Here is a 24,434-nt window from a genome sequence, read left to right as displayed (position 1 = left end):
CATAAGTATGGAGGAAAGGGGACGGGATGTAGGAGTATAATGAGGTTACTCACCGTAGTGACCACCTTACTCCTAGTCCATAGTCCCCTTTCTTCCATACGCCCGCCCGCCGTCCCCTCTAATAAGGTTCCTCTATTATTGCTTAAAGGTCTCTGACCTGGCGATAGAAAAGGACTGATAGGCGAGGCGCTGAGCGGAGCTAATGAGGACGGGGTTACGGCCGCGTGCGGTACCACGCGTTGAGAGGAGGGACACATTTTTGAAAAATGTGATGCTTTTTACAAAGTGCTGCGGTCCCGTCCCACAGGACAGAGGAATGTCCCATAAGTATGGAGGAAAGGGGACTATGGACTAGGAGGAAGGTGGTCACTACGGCCGGTGTTGTAGGATAGGCATAGTGTTAGAGAAACACACCTGTAGATGGCCTATTTTCACATTTAAAAAAGCAAGATGCAAAACTCGGAGCCAACTAGTAGATGGCGGCCTTTTCAAAGCCATGTACAAGCCACCGAAAGACTATTATTAGATTGGGTTTATGAATTCGTGAAGTTTTCTAGGATGAAGAAAGGGATTTACAAGTAACCATTCCTTCCTGTAATCTACTTTGTCTTGCTGAGCAGATATGACTTTTCTGAACTTCAGACTGACGCCTGTTCTTTCTATTTCTTAGGTATTCTCACTGAAGGTATTTATCGTGTTAGTGGAAATCGCTCTGAAATGGAGAGTCTCCAGAGACAGTTTGATCAAGGTAATGGTAGTTTTCGTACATTTATTTCCATTGGTGTACAGCAGGTGCAGTTGCGAAGGGTCCAAGAAATGTTTGTAGGTGTAAGCATGTAGCGCATGGCACTGCTTTGCTGTGTGCACAAAGTTGAAAAAACATCTGGAATGTACCTGCATCTATTTGAATTTGAGTATTATGCCAGACTAGCCACTTTTCCCTCTTTAAAGATATTGCTGCCTTCCAACGTATAGGTTGGGACTACATCTCTGATTGTGTTCATAACTGTTTTCTTAACTTTCCATTAATATTGTATATGAATCCCCGTACGATTCCTTGGTGGCCTCCTCAATTATTGGTCTCTGCAGTATCCTTTTCCCTGCTATTTCACATGTTTTGTTGATTTATACCACACACTGCTATCATTGCCATGGTCTGCAGGTGCTCTTGAAAGGTAATGTGGGATGGTTTGGTTAGAGGGTTAAGACAGGTTTTGTGCTTAGCTGTTAATGTGTGGCGAACCAGGAGTCATCTGCATCAGTGTGTGTTTGCGCTTTCTGGGTGTGCTTTGTTTGGAGGCTTATTGTTTCCAAATTAGGACAGCCAGTGACTGAGTCGTCTGGTGTGTTTGAATCTCATAGGGGGGCTTAAGAATTGGTTGGAGAGATGTGCGGTTTAGGGCTGTTAAGCGGGGGAGTTTTCTTGCTATCTGGGAAAGACTTCTCTTTTACTAACTTTCCGTCCATATTCTATGTACCCCAAACGTTTTCGCTTTAGTTTTCAAACGTGTCCTGTCATTTTACAGGCAAGTGAAGCATTCAGCTTCACTCCCGCTAGCCTTTTGCTAATTTTGCCTTGGGGAGACTAACCAGTGCTTCAGACATCAGTAATCGGAAACTGGTTCCCTTTTTGTCTTTTAACCTTTTTGGTAACTATTTGACAGTGCACACAGCATCTTACAATGCAGTGCAGTGGGGATGCTTTTGGATCACCCTAGCCTCTTTATGTTTGGGATTTTTGGTTACTTGTATATGTGCCTGAAGACCAGCTGGTAGCAGATGCCCTTTTACCATTTTTGAATAATTATTAGTGTACACATTGAGGTTTACTGCATCTGGCTACTAAACCTGGCTAGTGCTACAAGATTTATTCCCTTGTTCTTTGGCCATATTCTTGTTTGGCCTTCCTCCTGCCTTCTCAGGTCGGGAAATCCCTTCTATGGTCATGCATTCGCCTGGCAAAGCTGCTGCTTTCTGGGAAAGCTGCTAGACTGGTGTGTTATGGACCCAGAATGTGGGTGGGACTGTCTGGTCACACTCCACATATGGGGTACCTGAAAGTCTAGGTGTGGTGTATGAGTGAAACCCACAGTGGTCCCTGATTGAACCACTGCTGGTTGAATGTGCGGACCCTTAGCATTGGTGGGCTTGGACTTGCTTCCAGCCAGGATTTAGGATAAGAGGACTCCTGCAGCCATTTCTTCAGATCAGCTTTGGAACCAAGTAACCTGTGTAGAAGAGTACCCGACTGAAGTTCCGTGGACAACTCCCGAAGAGGCCCGCCATCCCCTTCCTCTGGTCTTGTGAAGCCCTGCTGGACTACCTGATCTCAGAACGCTCTGAGTGGTGCTTCAACCCTTGGACCTGGTGGGACCAAACAGTCTAAACACTTTCTTGAGGATCCTGCCATCCTGAGTCTTTAGACGTGTCCCTGTAACCGCCCAGTGGACTAATCAGCTCGCCAGTGGGCTACTTCGATAAAATTGTCACTGTTCCATGTTTGTCAGGACTTTGGTGGTCACCGGCTCATCCCACAAGTCTCCTTCCTGCCAAGTTTCAGCTGCCCAGCTTCCAGGGATTCTACTCTGTGAGATCTTCAACCATGACTGGAGAGATTCCTGCCATCATCACTGTGTGGTCACTTCATGGGTCCTGTAGTGGTAAATCATGTTTGCCTTTCTCCCCCGGGGAGAATGAGTCACTCAGGGAGGTAGGTAATTACAACGCGTTCACTTCCCCATGTTCTCCTCAGAATAAACTTTGTTTATTCCATTTCATCGCATTTTGATCGTTGGATCTAAAAGCTTTTATCTAAAAGATAGGAATATCATTTTACTGACCTGTAACGTTGAATAGCTTCTGTTACCTTTCACCACCACACAAACTCTTATTACATCAGTCACCTCTCCTAAGAAGCTTTGTGACTTTTGGGTACAAGGCCCCATACATTATAGGGATTGGACTTATAAAGCTATGGTACAATTCTTGTGAACTGGTTTCATTCTACTGCATCACTACTTGCCTTGTTTGTAAGGTTGAATAAGTTATTGATTGCATTTCTAAGAACTTAAAGGTGAGTATATATTTGATCATTGAGTATCATGTGATATTACTGTTTGTTTAGTATTTTTGTACTTGCCTGTCTAAATTGAATCATTAAATTGAATTATTGTTTCACTGTGAGGATCCATTGTGGACCACAGATCCCACTCACTTTCTCCTGAGACTAAGTTATGACCGCTGTGCACGCTTACTTTGAGTGGGTTTGGCTAACCTTAGAGTTCCCCTGTTCATTGTAACTAAGGTGGACTCCTAAAATCTGTCCACCAGGCCAGATTCTAGAAATTCATCTTAACATTAGTTTGTGGTGAGGGAGGATAGTTGAGAAAGACATGGTAACTAGGTTTTGGGTATCGAGTTGTGGACTGTGCGGCTCAGCGATTCACTTTTCATTTTGGTGGGCACTCCCCTTTGCATGGGTGTGGGGTTTTGTTGCTTCAGAAATTGGTGACCCAAAGTTATGCTTGTCTGGGTGTGAAGATGAGACCAGAGAAGTTAGTATTGTGATAGTTTATCACTGGTAATTTTACTTTATTTATTTCAGATCACAATCTGGACTTGGTAGAGAAGGACTTTACAGTGAACGCTGTTGCTGGTGCCATGAAAAGCTTTTTTTCAGAGCTCCCAGATCCTCTTGTCCCTTACAGCATGCAGACTGAACTGGTGGAGGCACACAGTATGTATTTGAAGACATGGTGTGAAAAGGGTGAGCCATTTGGCAGTGTAAGTGGGTGGTCAAAGTCTGTCATGTTACCTGCCTTGGCAAGAGCTTCGATTTTTCCTAACTAGGAATTAGAGAATTGTGTATTAACATAAATGTCGTTATAGGACCACATTTGCCAGGGAGGTAACCTGCACCCGTTCAATAAAAACGGCCTTTTTGGTTCTTATGTTTGCCAAAATAACCTGCCACCTTCACATTCTTTTCCTGGACATAAGTTACTATTAGGGTTGCAGATGTGCAATATGTTTCGTTTTTATGAAGTACAAATAAGCCACTTGCATGTTGTCTTAATGCTGAGACCTGCCACAAGTGTCCTGTCCTGTATCTGCCAGCTGTGTGAGGTTGGTGGCTTCCGGCAGTGTGAAGGGAATGGGTCTGTGTTGTGGTAGTTATATGCAGAGTGCTTGAGTTCCGACATTGATGACATGGACAATTATGGGTGTGAGAAACCTGAAGGCATCTCACTTACTAGTCCCCGGGTTTCTGTCATCCAGGTGGCCAGGACAAGGCCATTGCTATTGGATACAGTTCCTGGGGGTAGACCAGTGGGGAAGGATCACCTGGATGGGGGGTTTCTCGGGGAGTGGAGGTGGGATGCCGATGGCGAAACGCAGTACCCCCTTCCCTATATCACCTTTTCTCCATCCTACCTTGTAGGACATTTGGAAGCTCTATTCCCCCCCCAACCCCTCTTTCCCAACACAAACACTTTCTTACACAGGAACAGACAACGGACTAACACCAGAGCCGTTTATCTGACATGTCCCAACACGCGTGTCGGGCAGTTGACAATAACCATGCACACCTGATGGCCCTTTACCTTCCCCACAGGGATAAAAGGCAGAGCACAAGAGCACGCTTCGAGCAAGGCCAAGCGAACAAAGGACTAGCTACACAGAACCGGCAGTACAAATGGAGGATTAAGGCGGTGAGACCTGGAGGGACGATCAAGAGGAAACCTCCATTGCTCCTTTCAACTCAGACCCGCAAAGCCTGGGAAAGGGAATTCATATGACCGAGGAGTTATAGCTGACGTGTGGAGGAACAGATGTTAATGGTGCACGGGAGCCTTCCGCATTGATAACCCAGGCGGGGAGGTACCATTCTTGACTCCAAAAGCAAGCCAAGCCAGTGGACTGGACGCAAGTGGTGAGTTGGAGGAAGCTGATAGCAAAACCAAATTGTATTCAGTTCAAGGTTGCAAGTGGCAACATGAGATGAACGCAATATCTTGAGAACAAAGAACTTATGTGTATTTGAACTGTTGGGAAAGCTTGAGAAGGGCCACCTGCAGAGTGGTCAGGCGCCGCAGGAGTGCTCACTCAAAGGACTCTCGCTGGCCCCTTTTTTTCATTGAAACTGCAAGTACCAGAAGGTCTTAGGAAGGGGCGGCATGAGGTGTTGGAGTGGTCCTACAAGGGTCACGTCAAATTCCTTGTATACTCAAAAGTCTCTGACCCATTGCCAAGAAGAAGCTAATGGAAGTGCATCCCACATCATTAGAAAGTAAAGTGAACTGTATATTTGGCAAACGTGAACATTGTGTGGAATAAGAAGTATGAACCTGATGGAGCGGATGCTGAAAGAAAGCTAGGACGAAGTCCACGCTTTCTGTTGAGATGAAATAAATCACAAAACTGTTTTAGGAAACCTTGAACTGTGCCAAAGGTTCTTGAATAAGGCAAGGAAGTTGCATTTGAAAGGCTGTAGTGACCCGACGGAGGGAGGCTCAAGTTGCTAGAAAGATCCGAGCCTGGAGGAGGGAGTCAAAGGGGCGAAGAGCAATCGCCCAAGGTACAAGAGTACCAAAAACTTATATTTGAAGGGATTGTGTCCTCCGATGTATTCCACATCTTTGACGGTAATTACCACAGCTGTGCTGCTTCTGAAAACTTTTTCGGCATAGGCGCCCTGCGTCGATGTCGATACGCTGTCCCTCGAGGGCCTCTGTCTACGGTCGGCATCACCGGGTGTTATATATAGGACGCACGGCGCCCGTAGCCTCAGTTCAGTTTTTTCCACGAAGGTGTTTGCTTCGGAATCTCGGTCGCCTCGGTTCTTCTACTTCGTTTGCTAAAGTTGAGAAAATGTCTTGTCTTCTACCCCGAAGTCGGCTTCAAAAAGTGTCGGGACTGCGGTTCCAAAATGTCCATTACGGACCCGCACGACATCTGCCTCTGGTGCCTCGGCGAAAGCCACGCCACCGACGATTGCGATGAATGCCAGTCCCTAACTTCGAAGGCCTTGCGGGAGCAGAAGTTATCGGTAGGTAGGGTTGCTAACCCCGTAAGTCAAAATCTACTGGTCTTTTGACTGACGATTCGAGGGGTGACTCTCTACGTCGCTGTAAGTCCAGGGGGTCTCGTTCTAGGAGTGGGTCCCGCCATTCCTCTGCCTCTTCGAGGCATTCTTCGAAGCACCGTCGCTGGTCGCCTTCCTAGTCAGAGGACTCTGCCAGATGACAGGTGGCTTGTCCCACAAAACACTTGTCGCCGGCCAAATGGGATGAATTCCGCCGGCAGATTATGGTTATTTTCGAATCGCAGGGCACCATTCAGTCCGCGCCTTCAAGAGAAGCCTACAGGGAACGCGCCAGAGCCACTGCTCACACGCCTTCGGGCTCAGGTAGTCTGCGCGATCATCCGGAACTTGTGGTCCCGATCGGACAAGGATGATCGCCAACGTGCCCGGTCCAGGTCCCGTTCCTCAACGCCGTCGAGACCGTTGGAGCCTTGTCGAAAGTCGTCGGCGCCTCGGTCGACGTCGCCGCTGCCTCAGTCGACATCGACGCCTCTTCCATCGGCGCCCTCAACGCCTTTTCTGGAGAATTTACCGGAGGTGCCCCGGAGAGCTGCGGAAGCTCTAAGAAAGGCGCTCAGCAAGTCTGTGAGGCCTACGTTTGACCCAACTGTGTTCCTCCTCCCAGGGTGGAATTGTTCCAACCCTTGGAGTACATTTCAGAGGTGGAGGAAGGGTCTGATGAGGAGGGGGGTTGTGCCTCCTGGGGTTCCTGATGACCTGTTGTCTGGTCATAGTCAACTGGAAGACCTTCGTCAATGTTTACATGACGCCAGTGGTCTTGATACCTCTCTGGAGGTTGAGTTTGGCAGGCCTGAGCCTGCTACACATGCTGAGTCCTCGTACAGGCGTCTCATGTCGAGGGTGACTGAGTACTTGGGGTGGTCTGCGCCACCTGTGGATTTTCTGCAGGATGACCTGACAGATATTTTTGCCCAGGGTCCACCAACTGACCTGATGTTGCCATTTCATATGGCCTTACAAAGAACGGTGGCGGCGGCTTGGACTGGTCCGGAGAGTCTCCCGGCAGTGAATAAGTCGCTTCTGAAAAAATACCGTCCAGCCAGTGGTGACTCCTGCTACTTGTCTACGCACCCCACTCCGGAGAGTTTGGTGGTGCAGGTGGCTACGGCCCCAGCGAAGCAGGCTGCATACCCTACCATCCCTCTTGATAGGGACAAGCGCTTTTATGGTTGGGCGAAGAAAGTATTTTCATCTGGGGGTTTGGCTTTAAAAGCAGCCAACTCCGTTAGTGCCTTGGCAAGATTCACTCACAATCTGTGGAATTGTGTATCTTTGGCGGCTGAACATATTCCCGAAGGGGAGGAACGGGATGGTTTTCTAGCCCTCGTTCAAGATGGCATGGATGCCATGGGTGAATCCATTCAGTCGGGTCTGGACGTGGCAGACTGTGTCAGCCGGTCCATGGCAGCGAGCACCGTGATGCGCAGGTTTGCGTGGTTGTGAAAGTCGGGTTTGCTCCTGTTGTTTCTCAACATGCCCTTTGATGGTGTCCATCTTTTTGGAAGCAAGGCTGACAAGAGCCTTGAGAGGTTGCAGACCTCCAAAGCTGCAGCAAAGTCCTTGAGCGCTGCAGTACGTCATCCTCTGCCTTTTCGTCCTAGGGGACAGCAATGGAGGGGAGGTTCCTTTCGATACTAATCTTCGTGTGAGAGATAGAGGAGAGCTGCCAGTGAATTGGGCCAAGGTGGGAGTACCAGAGGTGGAAAACAAGGTACTCGAGGTGCCAAAGCCGCTCGGGCAGTTGCCTCTTTCCCTCGGGCACTGCCGCGTCCGCTCAGTCATGAGGTCATGTCCCATGGTTAGCCGGTTGGGGGGGGGGGAAGACTGGCGCAGCATCTTGTGGAATGGCGTGCCATTACTTCAGATGTGTGGGTTCTGGAGATCATAGCCCATGGCTACTGTCTTCCTTTCCGGCAGAGGCCTCACGACAATCCAATGGGGTAGCTCTCTTTGAAGCGTCCGGATCCGCTCCTTGCGAATAAAATCCAATCCCTGCTGTAGAAAGGCGCCATAGAACTGGTGCCTGTAGCGGAGAGGAACAAGGGATGGTATTCCCCATATTTTTTTATTCCGAAAAAAGACTGAGGATTGAGACCCATCATGGACTTGCGTGGTTTGAACAAGCTCCTCAGGAAGGACAAGTTCAAGATGGTTACTCTTTCTCAAGTCCTCCAGGCCCTTCAGGTTCAGGATTGGTTGGTGTCTCTCGACCTCAAGGATGCTTACTTTCATGTGCCGATTCATCCCAAGCACAGAAAGTACCCGAGGTTCGCGGTTGGCGACTCGCATTTTCAGTTTCGGGTCCTGCCGTTCGGATTGACCTCCGCCCGAGGGTCTTCACCAAGCTGATGGTGGTGGTGGCAGCGCATCTCAGGAAAGGGGGGATTCACGTCTACCCCTAACTGGACGATTGGTTCATCAGGGCGCGCTCTCCCGACCAAATCCTGGATCATCTATACGTCACCTGCCACTCCATTCACAAGCTGGGCTTCTCCCTCAACTTAAAGAAGTCTCATGTGACACCTATCCAGCGGCTCCAGTACATCAGAGCAGTGCTAGACACATCCCTGGGGCAGTGTTCGCCTCTCCAGGTGAGGGCTCATCACATTCTGCAGATGGTGGACAAGTTTCAACGTGCCCAGAGTCTCCCGGCGTTCGAGTTCGAGATTGCTCGGCCTAATGGCATCCTGCATTTTACTGGTGCCAGAGGCCAGGTTGCGGATGAGATCTCTGCAGTGGGCGCTCAAGATGCAGTGGTCACAGTTCTCCGGCAGGATGTCGGATCCCGTTCAGATTCCACCCTCGGTCGCCCAGGACCTTCTGTGGTGGGCCGTCAAAGGAAATCTGTTGAAAGGGGCTCCGTTTTGGCAATCATGGCTGCAGGTGACAATCGTGACTGACGCATCCCTCGCGGGTTGGGGAGCTCATGCCAACAAGCTGACAGCCAGCGTTCGTTGGTCTCCGTCGGAGTCCAGACTCGACATCAATCTGTTAGAGCTGCGGGCTGTCAGGCTAGCCTTGAAGGATTTTCTGCCGTCTGTGCGGGGGAAGAATGTCCTGATTATGACACAGTACAGTGGCTATGCACTACCTCAACAAAAAGAGGGTTGGGCAGGGTCACTCCCACTGTGCAGGGAGGCGATGCAGCTCTGTTTCTGGGCCATCCAGAAGGAAATTTTGATCTCGGCAGTTCATCTGAGCGGAGACGAAAACGCGGTGTCGGCGGACACTCTGAGCAGGCAGAGCACGGTCTCTCACGAGTGGGAGCTGGCTAAGGAAGTTCTGTTGGAGATCTTCGCTCTTTGGGGAACCCCACAAGTGGATCTCTTAGCCACCAGTGTCAACCGGAAGTGCGAGAGGTTCTGCAAGTGGGAATTTCCTACAAGAGGAGCCTTAGGGGACGAGTTCGTAGTGGAGTGGTGCTTTCCACTGCTGTACACGTTTCCTCCAGTCATCGTCATTCCGCAGGTGTGGAGGTTATGGAGGTTCGGTCGCCCGAATGATCCTTATTGCTCCGGCATGGGCCAGGAGAGCGTGGTACCCGGACCTTCGAGACATGTCCATCTGCTCTCCACGTCGTCTTCCCTACCGAGACAATCTGCTCTCACGGGAGGGGGGGGTTGAGTTCTCCATCTAGAGGTCAAGTCTCTCAGCCTTCAGGCTTGGTTTCTGAAAGGCTGAGGTATAAGGATTGTGACCTCCCTGAAGGCATGATGGAGCTGTTGCTTTCGGCCAGAAGGCCCGCAACGAAATCCCTGTACCGTTGCTGTTGGAGAAAGTTCTGCGACTGGTGCAGGGTACGGAATGTGGATCCTTTTCAATGGTTCCATTCCTTTGGTTTTGTCTTTTTTGCTTTCTTTAGCCCACAAGGGCCTGCAAGTAGGTACCATTAAAGGGTACCTGACGGCGCTGTCCATATTAAAGCGCTCATCTGAGGATTGTTCTTATTTTAAGATCCCGTTGATTTATCAGTTGCTAAAAGGGTTAACTAATGTGTTTCCACTGTCGCCTTTCCAGGTGCCGGGATGGGATTTGAATTTGGTTTTAAAGTTCCTCATGGGAGCTCCGTTTGAGCCCTTACATTCTTGTCCATTGCCATTATTGTCCTTTAAAACTGTATTTTTAGTTGTGGTTACTTCCGCACGCAGAGTGAGTGAGTTGCAGGCCCTTTCCGCCAAACCACCCTTCACTGTGTTCCATAAGGACAGGCTTGTCCTTAGGGTGCGACCTTCCTTTCTTCCGAAGGTTGTGTCGGAATTCCATCTGAGCCAGAAGGTAATTGTTCCGGCATTCTATCCTCCTCCACATCCTGGTACGGAAGAGGAGAGGCTCCATAGGTTGGACCCTAGGAGAGCTTTGAGTTTCTATCTCTCACGGATGTCCCGGCTCAGAGTGGACGATCAGCTCTTTATTGGTTACGCTGGAAGGCGTTTAGGTCGGGCTGTGTCCAAGAAGACCTTATCTAGATGGATCATTTTGACGATCTCTGAGTGTTATCGTTTGGTGGCAAAGGACCCTCCAGTAGGCTTATGGACTTATTCTACTAGGGGTATGGCTGCCTCCACTGCCCTACAGAGGGGTTTTCCGATTCGCAATATTTGCGAAGCAGCCACATGGGCCTCTGTCCATACTTTTGTGAAACATTGTTCCTTGGACTCTATCCATGGGCAAGATTTGGCCTTTGGTAAGGCAGTCCTATGTTCAGCAATTTGATTAGGCATTCTAAATACTTTTCCCACCTCCATACGTTGGTACTGCTTTGGGAGTCTGTTCAAGATGTGGAATACGTCGGAGGACAAAATCCCTTCAAAGAACAAGTTACTTTCTTACCTGGTAACGTTCTTTTGATTTGATGTTCCTCTGACGTATTCCACATCGTACCCTCCATACCTGCCCCGCTGCAAAATTTCTTATGCGATTCCAACTTACGTTTCCGCAAGGCTTTATGGAGTCATACTGGCAGGAGATTGGTGCCACACGTTCTGGGAAAAAACTACAACTGAGGCTGCGGGCACTGTGTCCTATATATAACATTCGGTGACGTCGACGGAGGCCCTCGAGGGACAGCGTATCGATGCAGGACACCTACGCCGAAAAAGTTTTCCTAAGCTGCACAGCTGTGGTAATTACTGTCAAAGATGTGGAAAACGTCGGAGGAACCATCCCATCGAAAGAACGTTACCAGGTAAGAAAGTAACTTGTTCTTTGCTGTTTACGAGTAGGGGTGAAGAATAATACACCCGGGAAAAGTGTGTCGACGAGAGTGAACCCGGTTGAGGGTTGTCCACAATGTTTGTTTAAAAAGGATATTTAAGATCCCGAATGTTGCAAGCAATATTTGAGAGGCCTTAGTGAATCCGACGCGGGGAGGCCCATTTTGCAAAGAGGATCTAAGCCCGGCGGAGGGAGGTCCTATGGGTGAAGAACTATCGCCCACAAAGGTGCAAGATTACCAAAGGTCTTCTAAGGAAAGACACATTGTAGAGAAGAGACTGGGCCCTTGAAGATTCTGATATGGTTGACCTGAAATTGTGAGCCTCGTGCTGGAGAGGCCCAGGAGTGTGCTGTGCCGGAGAGACCCGCCTTGTCCCGTGATAAAAACATGGGGAAGGGAGACCTCGCCATGCCAACCTGACTTATCATTTTGTGAGCACTTCTTTCTTTTCTGGTGAACATTACCCCACACTCTTTTTGATAGTGATAAGGATTGGCAATATTTTGTTTTCATACAGGCCCTTTTTGTTTCGCAAGATGCTACTAGGACTGCATTATTATTTGATGGTTTTAGCTTGCTCCCATCTTAGCTTTAGGTTTAGATTAGGTGTTTTTCTCATGCATGCATACAGTTTAATAAACACAATTGAACTGTGATCACTTGTCTGTCTTTACTGTTGCCACCATACGTTCCTTACATGGGCTAGATGTTGGACGAGAGGCATTTTGTTGGTGGTATCTCATAAGAATGAATATTCTTCACACTTGCTTTTTGTGTAACATTGGGTACTGAAAATGATTGCTTGCAAAGAGTGGTGGGGTGTGTTTAGAGATGCCTTGTAAGTATGTGTTGGATTAATTCAGGTCTTGTTTAGAAGGGTGTGGGGCTACTCTATTTTGTATCTGTTGGAGCAGACGAAAAATGTGTATGAGCATTCTTTAGAATAGCCAATTCTAGATGTGTATATACCTGATCAATCTAGTGCTATTGCTGTAAGCTTTTCTTTTGTAAAAATACCATAAGGGGGAGGGATTCATCTTATAACATGGAAAAAAGCAAGTTTTAACCAGAGTTACTTTTTATTAAGGTAAGTGTGTTGTACAGGTATTTTGTTGGGTCTTTTATAACTATAGTGTGGGGTAATTCGGTTCAGGAGGTTGACTAGGTAATTTCACACAGATTTTATTAAACCAAGTAAGGCCTTTTCTATCCCTACCTCTAAGGAGGTTTTTACCTCAGTCGATAAAGAAGATGATAAAAGGTAGTCAGAATGGCACAAACCTGGTCCTCTGTCCAAAGCTTACTCTACGCTAACTCCTGTGATTACCACTAACAGAAAGAATAACCTATTCAACCAAGGCAGGTCTGGTAATTTGTCTCTACTAGATGTAGGAAGTGGTGGCTGGCTTCTGACCCAGAGCCAAATGTCTCCAGTTTCCCATTTAAAAAGCATATTGCAGGTTCAGAAGTTGTAACATCTCCTGGGGGACTGTTCAGTCAAACCCCTTTTTTTTGTCTTAGTTGCGTATTTATAACGCGCTTAAATACCCAGAGGTTTCTAAGCACGGCCCTGGGGATTGAACCTGCGTTGCTTCGTGTCGTCTTGCTTCCAAGGCGAGAACGTTGCAGCTGAGCTATCCTCCCGGTGATGCAGTGATTGCAGGTCTTATAGTTTAAGGATAAAGAACTTTCCAACTAATCTCAAAAGGAGTTACAAAAAGATTTCCGATGGTCTCCTCAGTAGGTTTAACCGACTGCGACATGAGATTCACCCAGGAGTGGATTATATCCTCCTGTGCCTTAGTCTGAGAGGGTTGGGTATGATTTTCATTCCAGTGATAAATCTTTCTGACCTGTCAACCGCATGACTTTTTTTGCTGGACTTTGTGATTATTTGTCCCTTATCCCTAGGTGAGTGGGAATATTTTACCCCCTCACCTAGTATTTTACTTTGTTTTTTTTGTTTTTTTTTTTTTAATGTGACCTTATGTCCCTCCATAGTGTGATTGGAGTACTATTTCCCTATAACTTCGCACTGACTGTAAAGTACTGTGGCAGCACGCAGCATTCTAAATGCAGAGGCTTCTACTAGCAGTACTGGGAAACTGTTTGTGTATATTTTTCATTGCACACAGCATCTTAAAATGCAGTACAATGGGGATACTTTTGTATTACCCAAGCTTTTTACACAGAGGATTTTTGATTACTTTTATGTGCTACAAGCTGGTGGCAGCAGTAACACTTTTACAGTTTTGCATTATTTTTGGTGTGCACATTTGCATTTACCATGTATGACTATGAAACGTGCCAAGTGCCCAAAAATGGCAGAGCCACGAGATGTTCACTTGTTCTTTCACCATATAGTAGTTTGTTCTCCTTCCTGCACTCTCGGGTCAAGAAATTCCTTTTAACGTCATGCACTTTCCTGGGACAGTTACGAAGTTTGTGGGCTAGCATGAAATGGCTGCAGGAATCCTTTTATCCAAGTTCTCGATTGGAACCTCGCTCTGGACCACCAATGGTAAGGATCTTCACCATTCATACTGGCAGTGACTATCCAATTGTGGATCGCCACTGCTCACACATCGAGCCCAATTGGACACCACATGACCTAGGACCAGACTGTGCCAGCCCCCACATCTGGTCTCATAAAACAGACCAACCTTTTGCCTGGTCAAGATGGAGCTTACCCTAGGAGCGGGCATTCCATATATGGCAATTCCAGGCCCGAGAGAGCCGGAAGAAGGCCAAAGAACAATATGTCCAAAGGACAGGCGAAAAACCAGATCCCACAAGCATTTTAGAGTGCTAGCTGCTATTAGTAGCCATTTGGGGGTAATTACAAAGGTGCGCGAGTAAAACTTTCAGAATCCGGTATAAAAGATCTGCTGCCACCAACTCACCATGGACATGTTGTATTTATAACCAAAAAGACACAAAACAAAAGGTTTTAAGGATACAAAGTATCCTTACCACACTTCACTGTAGGGTAATGTGTGCAGATTTAAACAAAATACAAGAATTCCACTGAGGGAGACCATCTCCCAGTACTGATGGTCTTACTGACTGATACATTTCCCCATAAGAATTAAGTACAAAGCAAGGGAATTGAAGCGTAAAGCTTTAGTTGCCTCCAAAAAGTCAGTTCAGCAGTCAAAATAAAGCAAAAAGAAAGGGTGTCCAATTGAAATCTCTGGTAAAAAAGCATCAAAAAGATCTCTCCTAACAGGCAACTTGAGGATGGGCTGTTGTCGGTGACCTGCCGGATGCTACAAGGCTCAATCCTCTCCCCAGTAATGTTCAATCAATATCTGGGGCCACTTCTCGGCCACCAAAAAGTGGACAATACAATTATAGCTCTGTTAGGCAAGATTGGATGCAGTAACCCTGTGGGAGACTACACCAGCCTTGTGCTTTTGTTAATAGTTTACCCACCTATTGGTATAGGTCTGTATTGCTCAAGTTGGTTGAGTGACTGAGCAGCCAGACCTATCTGAAGAGGGGTAAATGTGAGCTGTAGAGATGTAACACTGAGATTCACAATTACAAGTATCCAAATAACCCTCTCATGATTTTCTAATGAAATTATTTATTTACTGGTCAGTGGTCAGTTTTTAAATAAGCTTTCATTAAAAAGAGCAATATGCAACAATAAAAATACATTTCATAATACTTCCTCAGATTTAAGTTCAGCAAGTAGCATAACTCCACCCCCCGCACCCCTCCACCGCCCCGAGAGGTGACTTCAATTACTAGGACAATGTTTGGCATGAATATATCACTTTTGATACTGAAAACCATTCGGAGGTTTGTGGAAAAGGAAAAAAGTTAGGGAAGGAAAGAGGTTAACAGGTTCTCAGAGCATGTGAATACTTTTCAATCTCCCAATGAAGTCTAGATTCGATCTTTCCCAGCAATTAAACGTATGCACCACCTATGAGGGACGGTTAGAATCAGTCAAATGAGTCAGAAGAGTCTGTAGTGAGCCTGGACAGCCAAAGTCAATTTGAACCCCCTCTATGGAGCTGAGGCACTTCTTTAAATAGCACGAAAGTCTTGCACAAAGTTTATCGTTTTTAACAAAATCGCTGTTGGGCCACAAGCTGTTAGGCTTGTGAAGGGCAGAGCTGGAATCATCTCTGCAGAAAGCAGCTGCTGCAAGTCTCCAGTGAGAACAAGAAAGCTACATACACAAGAGCTAGGTACCCCTTAATCAAGGTACACAGGGGGATTGTCCTGACCACTATATTAGCGTGGTCTACTTTGTAAATGTTGTAGACCCCGAGTTGTTCTGTCATAAAATACATTTACATTTCTTCAGTATGTAGTAGTAATCAACCCATTAATTGATAATACAGACAAAATTGTAAACTAAGTACAGGATTCATTTATTTAGCTGTTCGTGCGTTATGTAGTCATGTATTTGGACACCTTTTGTTTTATAAAGATAAAAATGAATTTTTTATATACATAGAAGCTTAGTGTTTCAAATATAGTTCGTTTTTTGAAAATAGAAAACATTTATACATCTTTAGTGACAACTGAATGCTGTAGCGCAATGTCATTTGTACAAAACTTGGATAGAATTGTGCTTTTGTGCATAACCACCACCTTTAGTGACAAGTGATAGCTAAAAGTACATAGTACAGTCAGATCAGAAAAATACAGTCACAATAAGTTATTAGCCAGGCTAGAGGGTGACTTAACACACGGTCGACGTCTGGATATGAATCAAATAGTAGAAAGGGCCAGATATTGCACACTAGGATACTGGTCCTCTAGGGTGCTGGTCCTCGGACGTTTTGGCAAGGTGCCTTCATCTAGGGCCTGGAATAGGTCTCCCTGAAAGGAAAAGAATGCAGGGGACTATTAATGCCTGCAGGAGTGGGAGTCTACTAAAAATGACAGATACATCAAAATCCGTGATTGCGGTACACCACTGAGAAAATTAAAAAAAAAAAAACAGGAAGGCACACAACCTTGGGGATAATATCGGTGTGGATCCGATCCTTCAGAGAGCGGTCCACCAGAAACAAAAATTGGTTTGAGAGGTCCTAAATTGTTCAGGAATTATTCAGTGCAGCAACAGGCTGCTGTTGGAGACATAAAATTCGAGGGTTTCTGTTAGAACATTTTATTTTCTAGGTAGCCCACATATTAATGGGGAGAGAGGGATAAAGAGAAATAGATGCAGAGGACCTGCAAAGCCATACAAGAGAGCTGCCTTGTAAAGCGTGTCAACGGGGACTGATGGTAATGAGAGTTCCCCAGTAAGTTGAAAAGATCTTGCGAGATAGAAATGCCGGTAGGAATGGGTGCTTTTGTATCCCAAGTGTGGAAGCTATCCTGAGAGGTGGAAACAGAAGAAAGCCGCAAAATGCAGGCTTAACTTTAGTATCCGTGGTGGCTATAATGATGGAAGATGCCAAACTCATGGGGAGGCTAGGAACTGTACCTGCTATGTGACGGCGGTCTACATCTTAAACGAAGCCTCGGAGTGATGAGTAACTTAAGGAGCTGTCTATAAGAGCAGCTCGGGACACAGGTCTGTGTGTAACTCGCGTGCGTCAGGGGAACAGTGCTGGTCAAATTCCAGTGCGCATGCGTGGAGCAGGGCTACACTAATACCTGCATAAGGCGCATGTACCTAAGGAGTAGTGCAGCACAAGACCTACATGCGCGTGCATGAAAGGGCCGTGAGAATGTGGAGCGTCCAGCCCGTTGTCAGGGGAACGTCGGTTGTTGTGAGCAAGGAATCGTGTTGGCAAAGAATGTCACAGAAGGCCCGGTCATGAAAAATAGCTTGTAATATGACTGCGCTTACAGTTAATGAATGTCTGACAAAAATGTAAAAAATTTGGGCATAAATGGGAATAGCCTAGACCTACAGACCTGTGTGCGCAGGCGCAAAAAGGCTGTAAGATCGTGGAGCGTCCAGCCCGTTGTCAGGGGATCGGCGGTTGGTATGAGCAAGTAAACGTGTTGGCATTGAATTGCAAAAAATGTCACGGAAGGCCAGAATTTGAAAAGTAGCTTGCGATACGGCTGCGCTTACAGTGTATGAATGCAAGTCCAAAATGTATAGATGGAAAACGGACGTGCACAAAGGCATAAATAGAAATGGCCTAAGTGGCAGGCCTGCAAGCTGGCCCACAAACGGCTATGATGAAACTCGGGTGTACTGGGGTACCTATGAGTGCCCTGCAAAGAGGCTGAATTAAAACCAGAAAGGGGGTAAAAGGGGCAGCGCATAGTTGGTGTGCTTAATTCTGAGGAGCTGGCTGGGAAGGGAGAGTGGACATAATGGGGGGCCGTAGGTAGTCAACTACAGAGTTAGGTTATAGTTGCAGAAAATGAATGGCTGTCAAAGGCTTAAGTGAAAGGCTCCCACCAAGCTGTTTTGTGGGGCTGTAATAGTCGGTGGATGCCCATAGTCCCAATGGTGAGCCAATTTAGCCACGGAATCCAGTTGGTTCAGCTTCATTAAGCCCGTTGGTGATGCTTTTAAGTTTAAAAATCCACCAGGCCTCCTTGTGATTTAATGAATTGCTGGTTTCACTGTTAAGAACAGAGTCTGTAATCCACCATAAGATGTCATCCGGCCCATGATGATGATCTATATAATGTTGGACCAATGGAGATGTTAGGGATCTGCATCTGATGCGAGAGCGATGTTCTCCTATTCTTTTGTAAATTTGGCGAGTGGTTTTGCCAACATAGTGGAGCCCACAAGGGCACTCAATTATATAAATTACATTGGCCGTTTTACAGTTCGTGAATTGTCTGAGTTGCCAATCCTTGTCATCAATTTTAAATGAATTCATTTTCTTTGTAAAGCGGCATACTGTGCAGGTGCCACATGGGTGGTGGCCTCTTATCTCACGCATGTTCCAGATAGTTGATCTTTGAGTCTTGTTTTTAAGTCTGGCATGAGTTAGAATGTCCTTGAGGTTTTTTGATCTTTTCAATGCCCTCCTCGATACTTTTTCTTCTGGTAGGCTCAGCTGGACTAAGGGCCAGAATTATGTTTAAATTGCTTTAATTTTTGTAGTGTCTGGTCCATAGGTAGAGACAAAGGTAAGGGTATCATTGCTATTGGGACTGGCCAATTTAGGTGTTAGTAGACTTTCTCTGGGCGTGTATTTGGCTCTTTTTGTAGTTTTTTTGATGAGTTTTTTAGGGTAACCTCTTTCTTGTAGTTTATTTTGAATGATTTTTGCATGTTTGGTGTATTGTTCAATTTCAGTGCAGTTCCGTGTTAACCTCAGGAATTGGCCGTAGGGAGGATTGTCACGCAGACTTTTAGGATGGTGGCTGTTGTAGTGAAGCAGGGTGTTTCTGTCCGCCTCTTTGGTAAAAAGGTCACATATCAGGGTTCCATTTTTGACTGAGGTGGATAAATCCAAAAAGTTGATTGTTGTGTTACTGCATTGCATGGTGAATTTTATTTCTTGGGTCTTGGCGTTTAGCCAGTTGGTGAAGTCGAAAAGGCTGTTTTCGTCTCCTTTCCATATTAGGATAATGTCGTCAATGTACCTGTACCATGAAGAGATTCTATCATGGTAAGGGTTGGAGACATTTTGGACATAGAGGCGCTCGAATTCTGCCATGAAAATGACTGCCAAGCTTGGTGCAAAAGCGGCTCCCATGGCAGTCCCACTTGTTTGAAGTTAGAAGGTATCATTGAATGAAAAAAAGTTATTGGTCAATGTGAGGTCTAACAACTCCACTATGAAGTTGGCGGGAACCCTTTTCTGCAGCATGTAGTGAGTCAGGTGATTTCTAATGCATTCAACTGCTGCTTCTTGCGGGATGCTAGTATATAAGCTAACAATGTCCATGGTGACTGAGTTCTTGATCTTTATTTAATGCAAGCCCTTCATATTTTGTTATGGTAGACAGTGTCATTTAAGTATGTCGGTGTTTGTTGACTGAGTGGCTTAAGGAAGTGGTCTATGAATTTGCAAACTGGTTCAAGTAATCAAGACAGTACCTTAGGTTTGAAGAAGAGGATCCAGCTGGCTTCTGTTCTGTTTGCAGTCCTGCAGGTCCTGGGTTTCTGAGCCTCAGTCGTGAGGACAAAAAGGTAGGGCGTCTGGAGGACTCCTACACTGCCATTTGAAGGTCAAATAAGCGGCACTTTGCAGTTTCAGCTACTGGCAAATAGCACCACTGCAGTTCTTGACACTTGATGGCTGCCCTTGCTTCTGGGGTCAGTACTCTGTTGAGGTGGCTCAGGCTTGGTTCGTCATGCTACAGGAGGGTTCTCTGGATCTTCCTGGAGCTCAGGTCCGGCTTAAAGACGATGCACTTGATTCTGGGTTTCTTGACCCCTGGCACTTGGTTCCAGTAGCAGCAAAGAAGTATAGCCAGCAGGGAGAGGGCTTCCAGCAGAGTTCGTCTTGGGGTCAGGTGGTCCTACCAACCCCGGGGAAGAAGTAGTCTTTTCCGGGCTTCTCTAGTCAATTCAGGGTTTGGAGCTTCAGCACTGCAGCAGGGCTTCACCGGGCAGTTCAACAGGATGGTGCAGCAAGCTTCTCTTCCAATTTCCTTCGGATGTTGCGTCCAGTGGTCGACTCTCTTTGGTTCCAGAAGCCTTGCCTTTTATGTACGTTTCTCCTATTCATGCACAGCCTAGCTGTCACTCAGAGCGGGGTGGCTGTGCTGAAAGGCCAGCCAGCCAATCACCTCTGTGTGCATTCAGGTAACCAAGGAGACTAAGGACAGGGAGTTTCGGGCACCTCCCTCGCTTCCTTCCCTGTCAAACACACTGGCGCTGGAGGCGGGTTTCAGCTTTGCAGCCCGCTAAATGCAAAATGAACAAAAGGGTTAAACCTGGTTTGGCGCGCAGAGTAAAACCCAAGAAAGACCTTGCAAGCATGAAATGGCGAAAAAAGAAGACTGGGGCCAGTTTGACAAAATGGGCACCCAGGGGTGCACTACCCCAGCTGAGGATTCAGTCTGCGGTAGAACCGAACAATGGTAGGAAAATTAAACCACTGGCACCGGCCATTAAAAGTAGTGAGGGTAACATAAAATAATGCTACATGAGTAAGTAGGAAAATGGGCTACGAAATAACCACCAGTACTTCCACATTAGATGGGGTGTACTGGACCTACATAGGAAAAACGGATAAGTTAAGTCAATTTCACTTTACTACTTTTGGGAACAGGAATTCACTGAAAAGAATGTATTTAAACCTTATGAGAAATCCAAAGGACTGCTCTGTGACACTGCACAGAAGGTGCTGAGTCACAATACAAAATGCCTATGGAGTTTGTCAGACTCCAAAAACTTAGAAACCGTGTCTAAATCAGATCAAAAATACATGAGAGAGTGAGAAAAAGGTCTCACTCTTCGGGATAAAAAAAGTCCTGGGTCTCTAATGTTGAAGGGAGTTAGCACAGAAATGAGAATTCTTCCCAACAGTCCCTCCCCCCCCCCCCTCATCCCCCGGCCCCCAGACTAAGGGACAGGAGGATTTAATCCACTCCTGGATGTATCTCCTAATACAGTCGGTCATACTTTCTGGAGAGACCATCAGCATGTTGATGATTACACCCTGACCTGTGTTATATGGTGAAATGACACCCTTGGAGGCTGATTGACCACTTGAACAATTTGGATTTTCCCCCTTCATCTGCATTAACCATCTCAAGGGTTGGTGGTCGGTCTGAATCACAAAAGTAGATCCATAAAAGTATGGTCTAAACACTTCTTCAGAGACCACACAATGGCAAAACACTTGCGTGCAATAGTTGGCCACCTTGTATCACGGTCCTTCAGTTTCCTACTGATGAAGCAGATAGGGTGTCCCCTGCCTTTCTCATTCAGTTGACTCAAAACTGCCCTTATCCCTGTATTGGAAGCATCTTATCTTTACAATTAAGGATTGGTTGTAGGCAGAAGCTCTCCAGGCTGGAGCTTCACAAAGGGCTTTCTTTAGTCCTTCAAAAGCTTTAGTGCACTCCTCATTTCACCTGAGCTTCCTGGGGAATTTGGGTGAGGAGATTACATTCAAGGGAGAAGCTATGGTCCCATAGTTCAGTTAAGTTCCTGTAGTACCCAATGAAACCTAGAAAGGCTCACTTGGGTTTGAGTAGTAGGGGTGGCCCAGTCTTGTACAGCTTGAACTTTGCTAGGCAGTGGCCTTATTTCACCTCCTCCTATCTCATGCCCAAGGTAGACCACTTTGCTCTGACCAATTTGACATTTACCTGGCTTTAAGTTCAGATGGGCCTGTTCAAGAGCCTGCACAACATATTCATGGTGGTGAAGATGCTCTTTTCAAGTGGGGCTGAACACTGCAATGTCATCCAAGTATGCCATGCAGAAGTCCTCCACCCCATTCAGAACTTGATTCACCATCCTCTGGAATGTAGCAGGTGCATTTTGTTTAGTCCAAAAGGCATAACCTTAAACTGGTAGAGGCCTCCTGCGGTAGAAAATGCGGTTTTCTCCTTGGCATGATCTGTCGGAGCTATTTGCCAATAGCCTAAAGTCATGTCAAATGTACTGAGGAACTTTGTACACCAGCTCATCTATCCTGGGTAAAGGATGGGCATCATTTGTGGTGACTGCATTAAGAGCTCTATATTCCACAAAGAATCTCAATTCCTTGGTTCCTCTTTTTGGCACTAGTACAACTGGACTAGCCCATGGATTTGTAGATGGCTTTATTACCCCAAGATCAAGCATCTTCTTGACCTCTTCCTTTATGTGGCATCTTGCATGTTCTGACATCCTGTAACCCCTGCTTTGGACAGGGACATTGTCACTAGTAAGAATATAATTTCGAATGGATTGTGTCCTCCCACGTATTCCTTATCTTTGATAATTCCATTTCCAGCTTGCTGGCCTCAAACATTTTTCACAGTAGAGGGCGCTGCGCGTCAACGTCCCTCGAGTCAGTGTCCCTCGAAGGCCTCTCTATCGGCGCCGACGTCACCATAGGTATAAATAGTCTCGCACAGCGTCCCCTGCTCAGTTCTGTTTTTCCGCGCTTCGTGAGCCTCGGAGACGCAACGCTCGGTTCTACAACTGTTCTTCAAAAAATCTAAAATTTCTACGATGGCATCTTCGTCCGAACCATTGACACCACGATCTGGCTTCAAAAAATGTCGAGATTTTGGAAAGATGATGTCACTAACGGATTCTCACAGGATCTGTTTGTGGTGCCTGGGATCAGAGCACCGGTGTTCGGAATTTGAGGACTGCATGTCTATGACGGCGAAAGCCTTGAAGGAGCGTAAGGAAAAGTTAGAGTGAGGCTGTTAAATCTTCTACCCCTTCAAAATTGTCCTCGGCTGAGTCGAGACATTCGTCTCCTCACCGTCAAAAGAAACATTCCCAATCAAGATCTCAAAGCGGTCCCCATCACTCTTCGAGATCGAGACACTCTTAAGAAGAGGCGTCGTAGATCTCACTCTTCATCTTCCTCAAATTCCCCAGAAATGGTCACCTGCACAGCTCTCCGGCTAAGTGGGAAGAATTTCGTAAAAAGATGTTTAGGGTCTTCGAGAAAGTGGCCTTGACCCCCTCGGAGCTGCCTAGAGGTGATACCCTGGGTGACAGACCCGAAAAACAAAAACGCTGCAAGTCGTTGAACCCGGCGAGCAAAAATCCTTGAGCGCCATGAACCCTTGAGTAAAGGTAAAACAACATCGGATAAGGCTGCGTCATCGACGCCATCGTCGAAGGTACCTTCGACGCACAAATCTGTCTTCGACGCCGTCTTCGTCGTCGACCCCGATGAAGGATACGTCCTCGAGGCCTCAAACCTAAACTACGCCACGGGCACCAGAGGTGTCGAAGGTTCTGACCAAGACGTTGAGAGTGGCGTCAACAACTTTGACGATACCGAGTAGGATTCCGATCCTCTCTAATAAATCGAAGCCCTTTTCGACATTTATGACGCCTTTTGCAGTTTTCTCGAGACCTACACCGTTTATGGCGACAGCGACGTTTTCACAAGCAGTAACAACCAATTTGGCTCCTTCTCGGGAAATGGTTTTTACCCCTTATCCAAGATCTGATTTCAGCACTTTATCCTCTATATATGAGTAAGGGGAGGACTCTGACAATGAGACCTTTTGGGTTACAAAGAACAGTACCCAATTCCAGCAGAACTAATTTCAGAAGAAAATAGATTGAAAGATCTACAAGTCTTTACAAGATGCCAGTGGCATAGATACCTCTACAGAAGCAGAATGTGCTAGACCAGAACCTGGAGAACATGCAGAAATATCTTGCAACGCCCTTATGGCTAGAATTATACAATTTATGGGGTGGACTACACCTGCACCCTCTTCATCAAGATGATCTTACTGATATCTTGGATAAAGGGCCCTAGAGGACCCTACAGTCCCTTTTCATGCTGCATTTTAGTGGAAAATAACCATAAATTGGGAGACACCTGAAGTTATCCCTGCAGTAAATAAAAAACTCTGCTAAATACAGAGTGTCCGCTTCAGACCCTGAATATCTAAGCAAGCACCCAACTCCAGAGAGTTTGGTAGTGCAGGCAGCGACGTCAAGTAGTAAGTCGGCATACCCCACAAGACAGAGATGACAAAAGATTTGATGCCATGTCAAAAAAGGCTCTTCGGCATGCGGTATGGCGGTTAAGTCTATCAACGCCACTTGCACTCTAGCGAGATTCAACCACATCCTTTGGGAGTGTGCTTCATCAGCGGCTGAAGGGGAGGAACAAGAAGGATTCTTGAACATCATTAAGGATGGGAAGGTGCAATGTGCGAGTCCCTCCAAACAGGCATCGACTCTGCTGACTGCATCATACTCCAAATCGCCCCACAGGTACATCCTGGAGGGGGAAGTCCTTTCGTTTTTACTCCGCATTCGGAAAAGGCAGAGGACGGCCAGCTCAAAGGGGCCAGAGACAATTCACCCATGGTGGAAGGGTCAAAGGTACCAAACCTGCATCAGCAGGTGCTACTTTACTCTCAACATCTGCGTCAGCTGCTTCTAAACGCCTCTGAGGTCTCCCCTCACAAGACACCAGTAGGAGGCAGGTTAACTCAACATCTGACCGAATGGCAGGCTATTACGTCAGATGCTTGCCCAAGGTTACTGCCTGCCTTTCCTACAAACTC

At 46.6% G+C, this 24,434-nt stretch overlaps 1 protein-coding gene across 5 annotated transcripts in view; it reads left to right on the top strand.

Moving 5' to 3' along the window:
- Positions 1 to 24,434, top strand: part of ARHGAP35 (Rho GTPase activating protein 35) — an 849,836-nt gene that overhangs the window by 648,357 nt on the left and 177,045 nt on the right. For 4 of the 5 annotated variants that reach the window (XM_069644573.1, XM_069644572.1, XM_069644575.1 and 1 more), the window contains 2 exons: positions 671 to 748; positions 3,605 to 3,766. In XM_069644573.1, coding sequence (XP_069500674.1) covers positions 671 to 748; positions 3,605 to 3,766 — 240 coding nt within the window. The remainder of the gene's footprint in view (positions 1 to 670; positions 749 to 3,604; positions 3,767 to 24,434) is intronic. The other variant, XM_069644577.1, reaches the window with a different exon arrangement.

Source organism: Ambystoma mexicanum, chromosome 2p (genome assembly GCF_040938575.1).
Source record: "Ambystoma mexicanum isolate Mex_15411 chromosome 2p, UKY_AmexF1_1, whole genome shotgun sequence".
Taxonomy (NCBI): domain Eukaryota; kingdom Metazoa; phylum Chordata; class Amphibia; order Caudata; family Ambystomatidae; genus Ambystoma; species Ambystoma mexicanum.
This window is presented reverse-complemented; position numbering and strand designations above follow the sequence as displayed.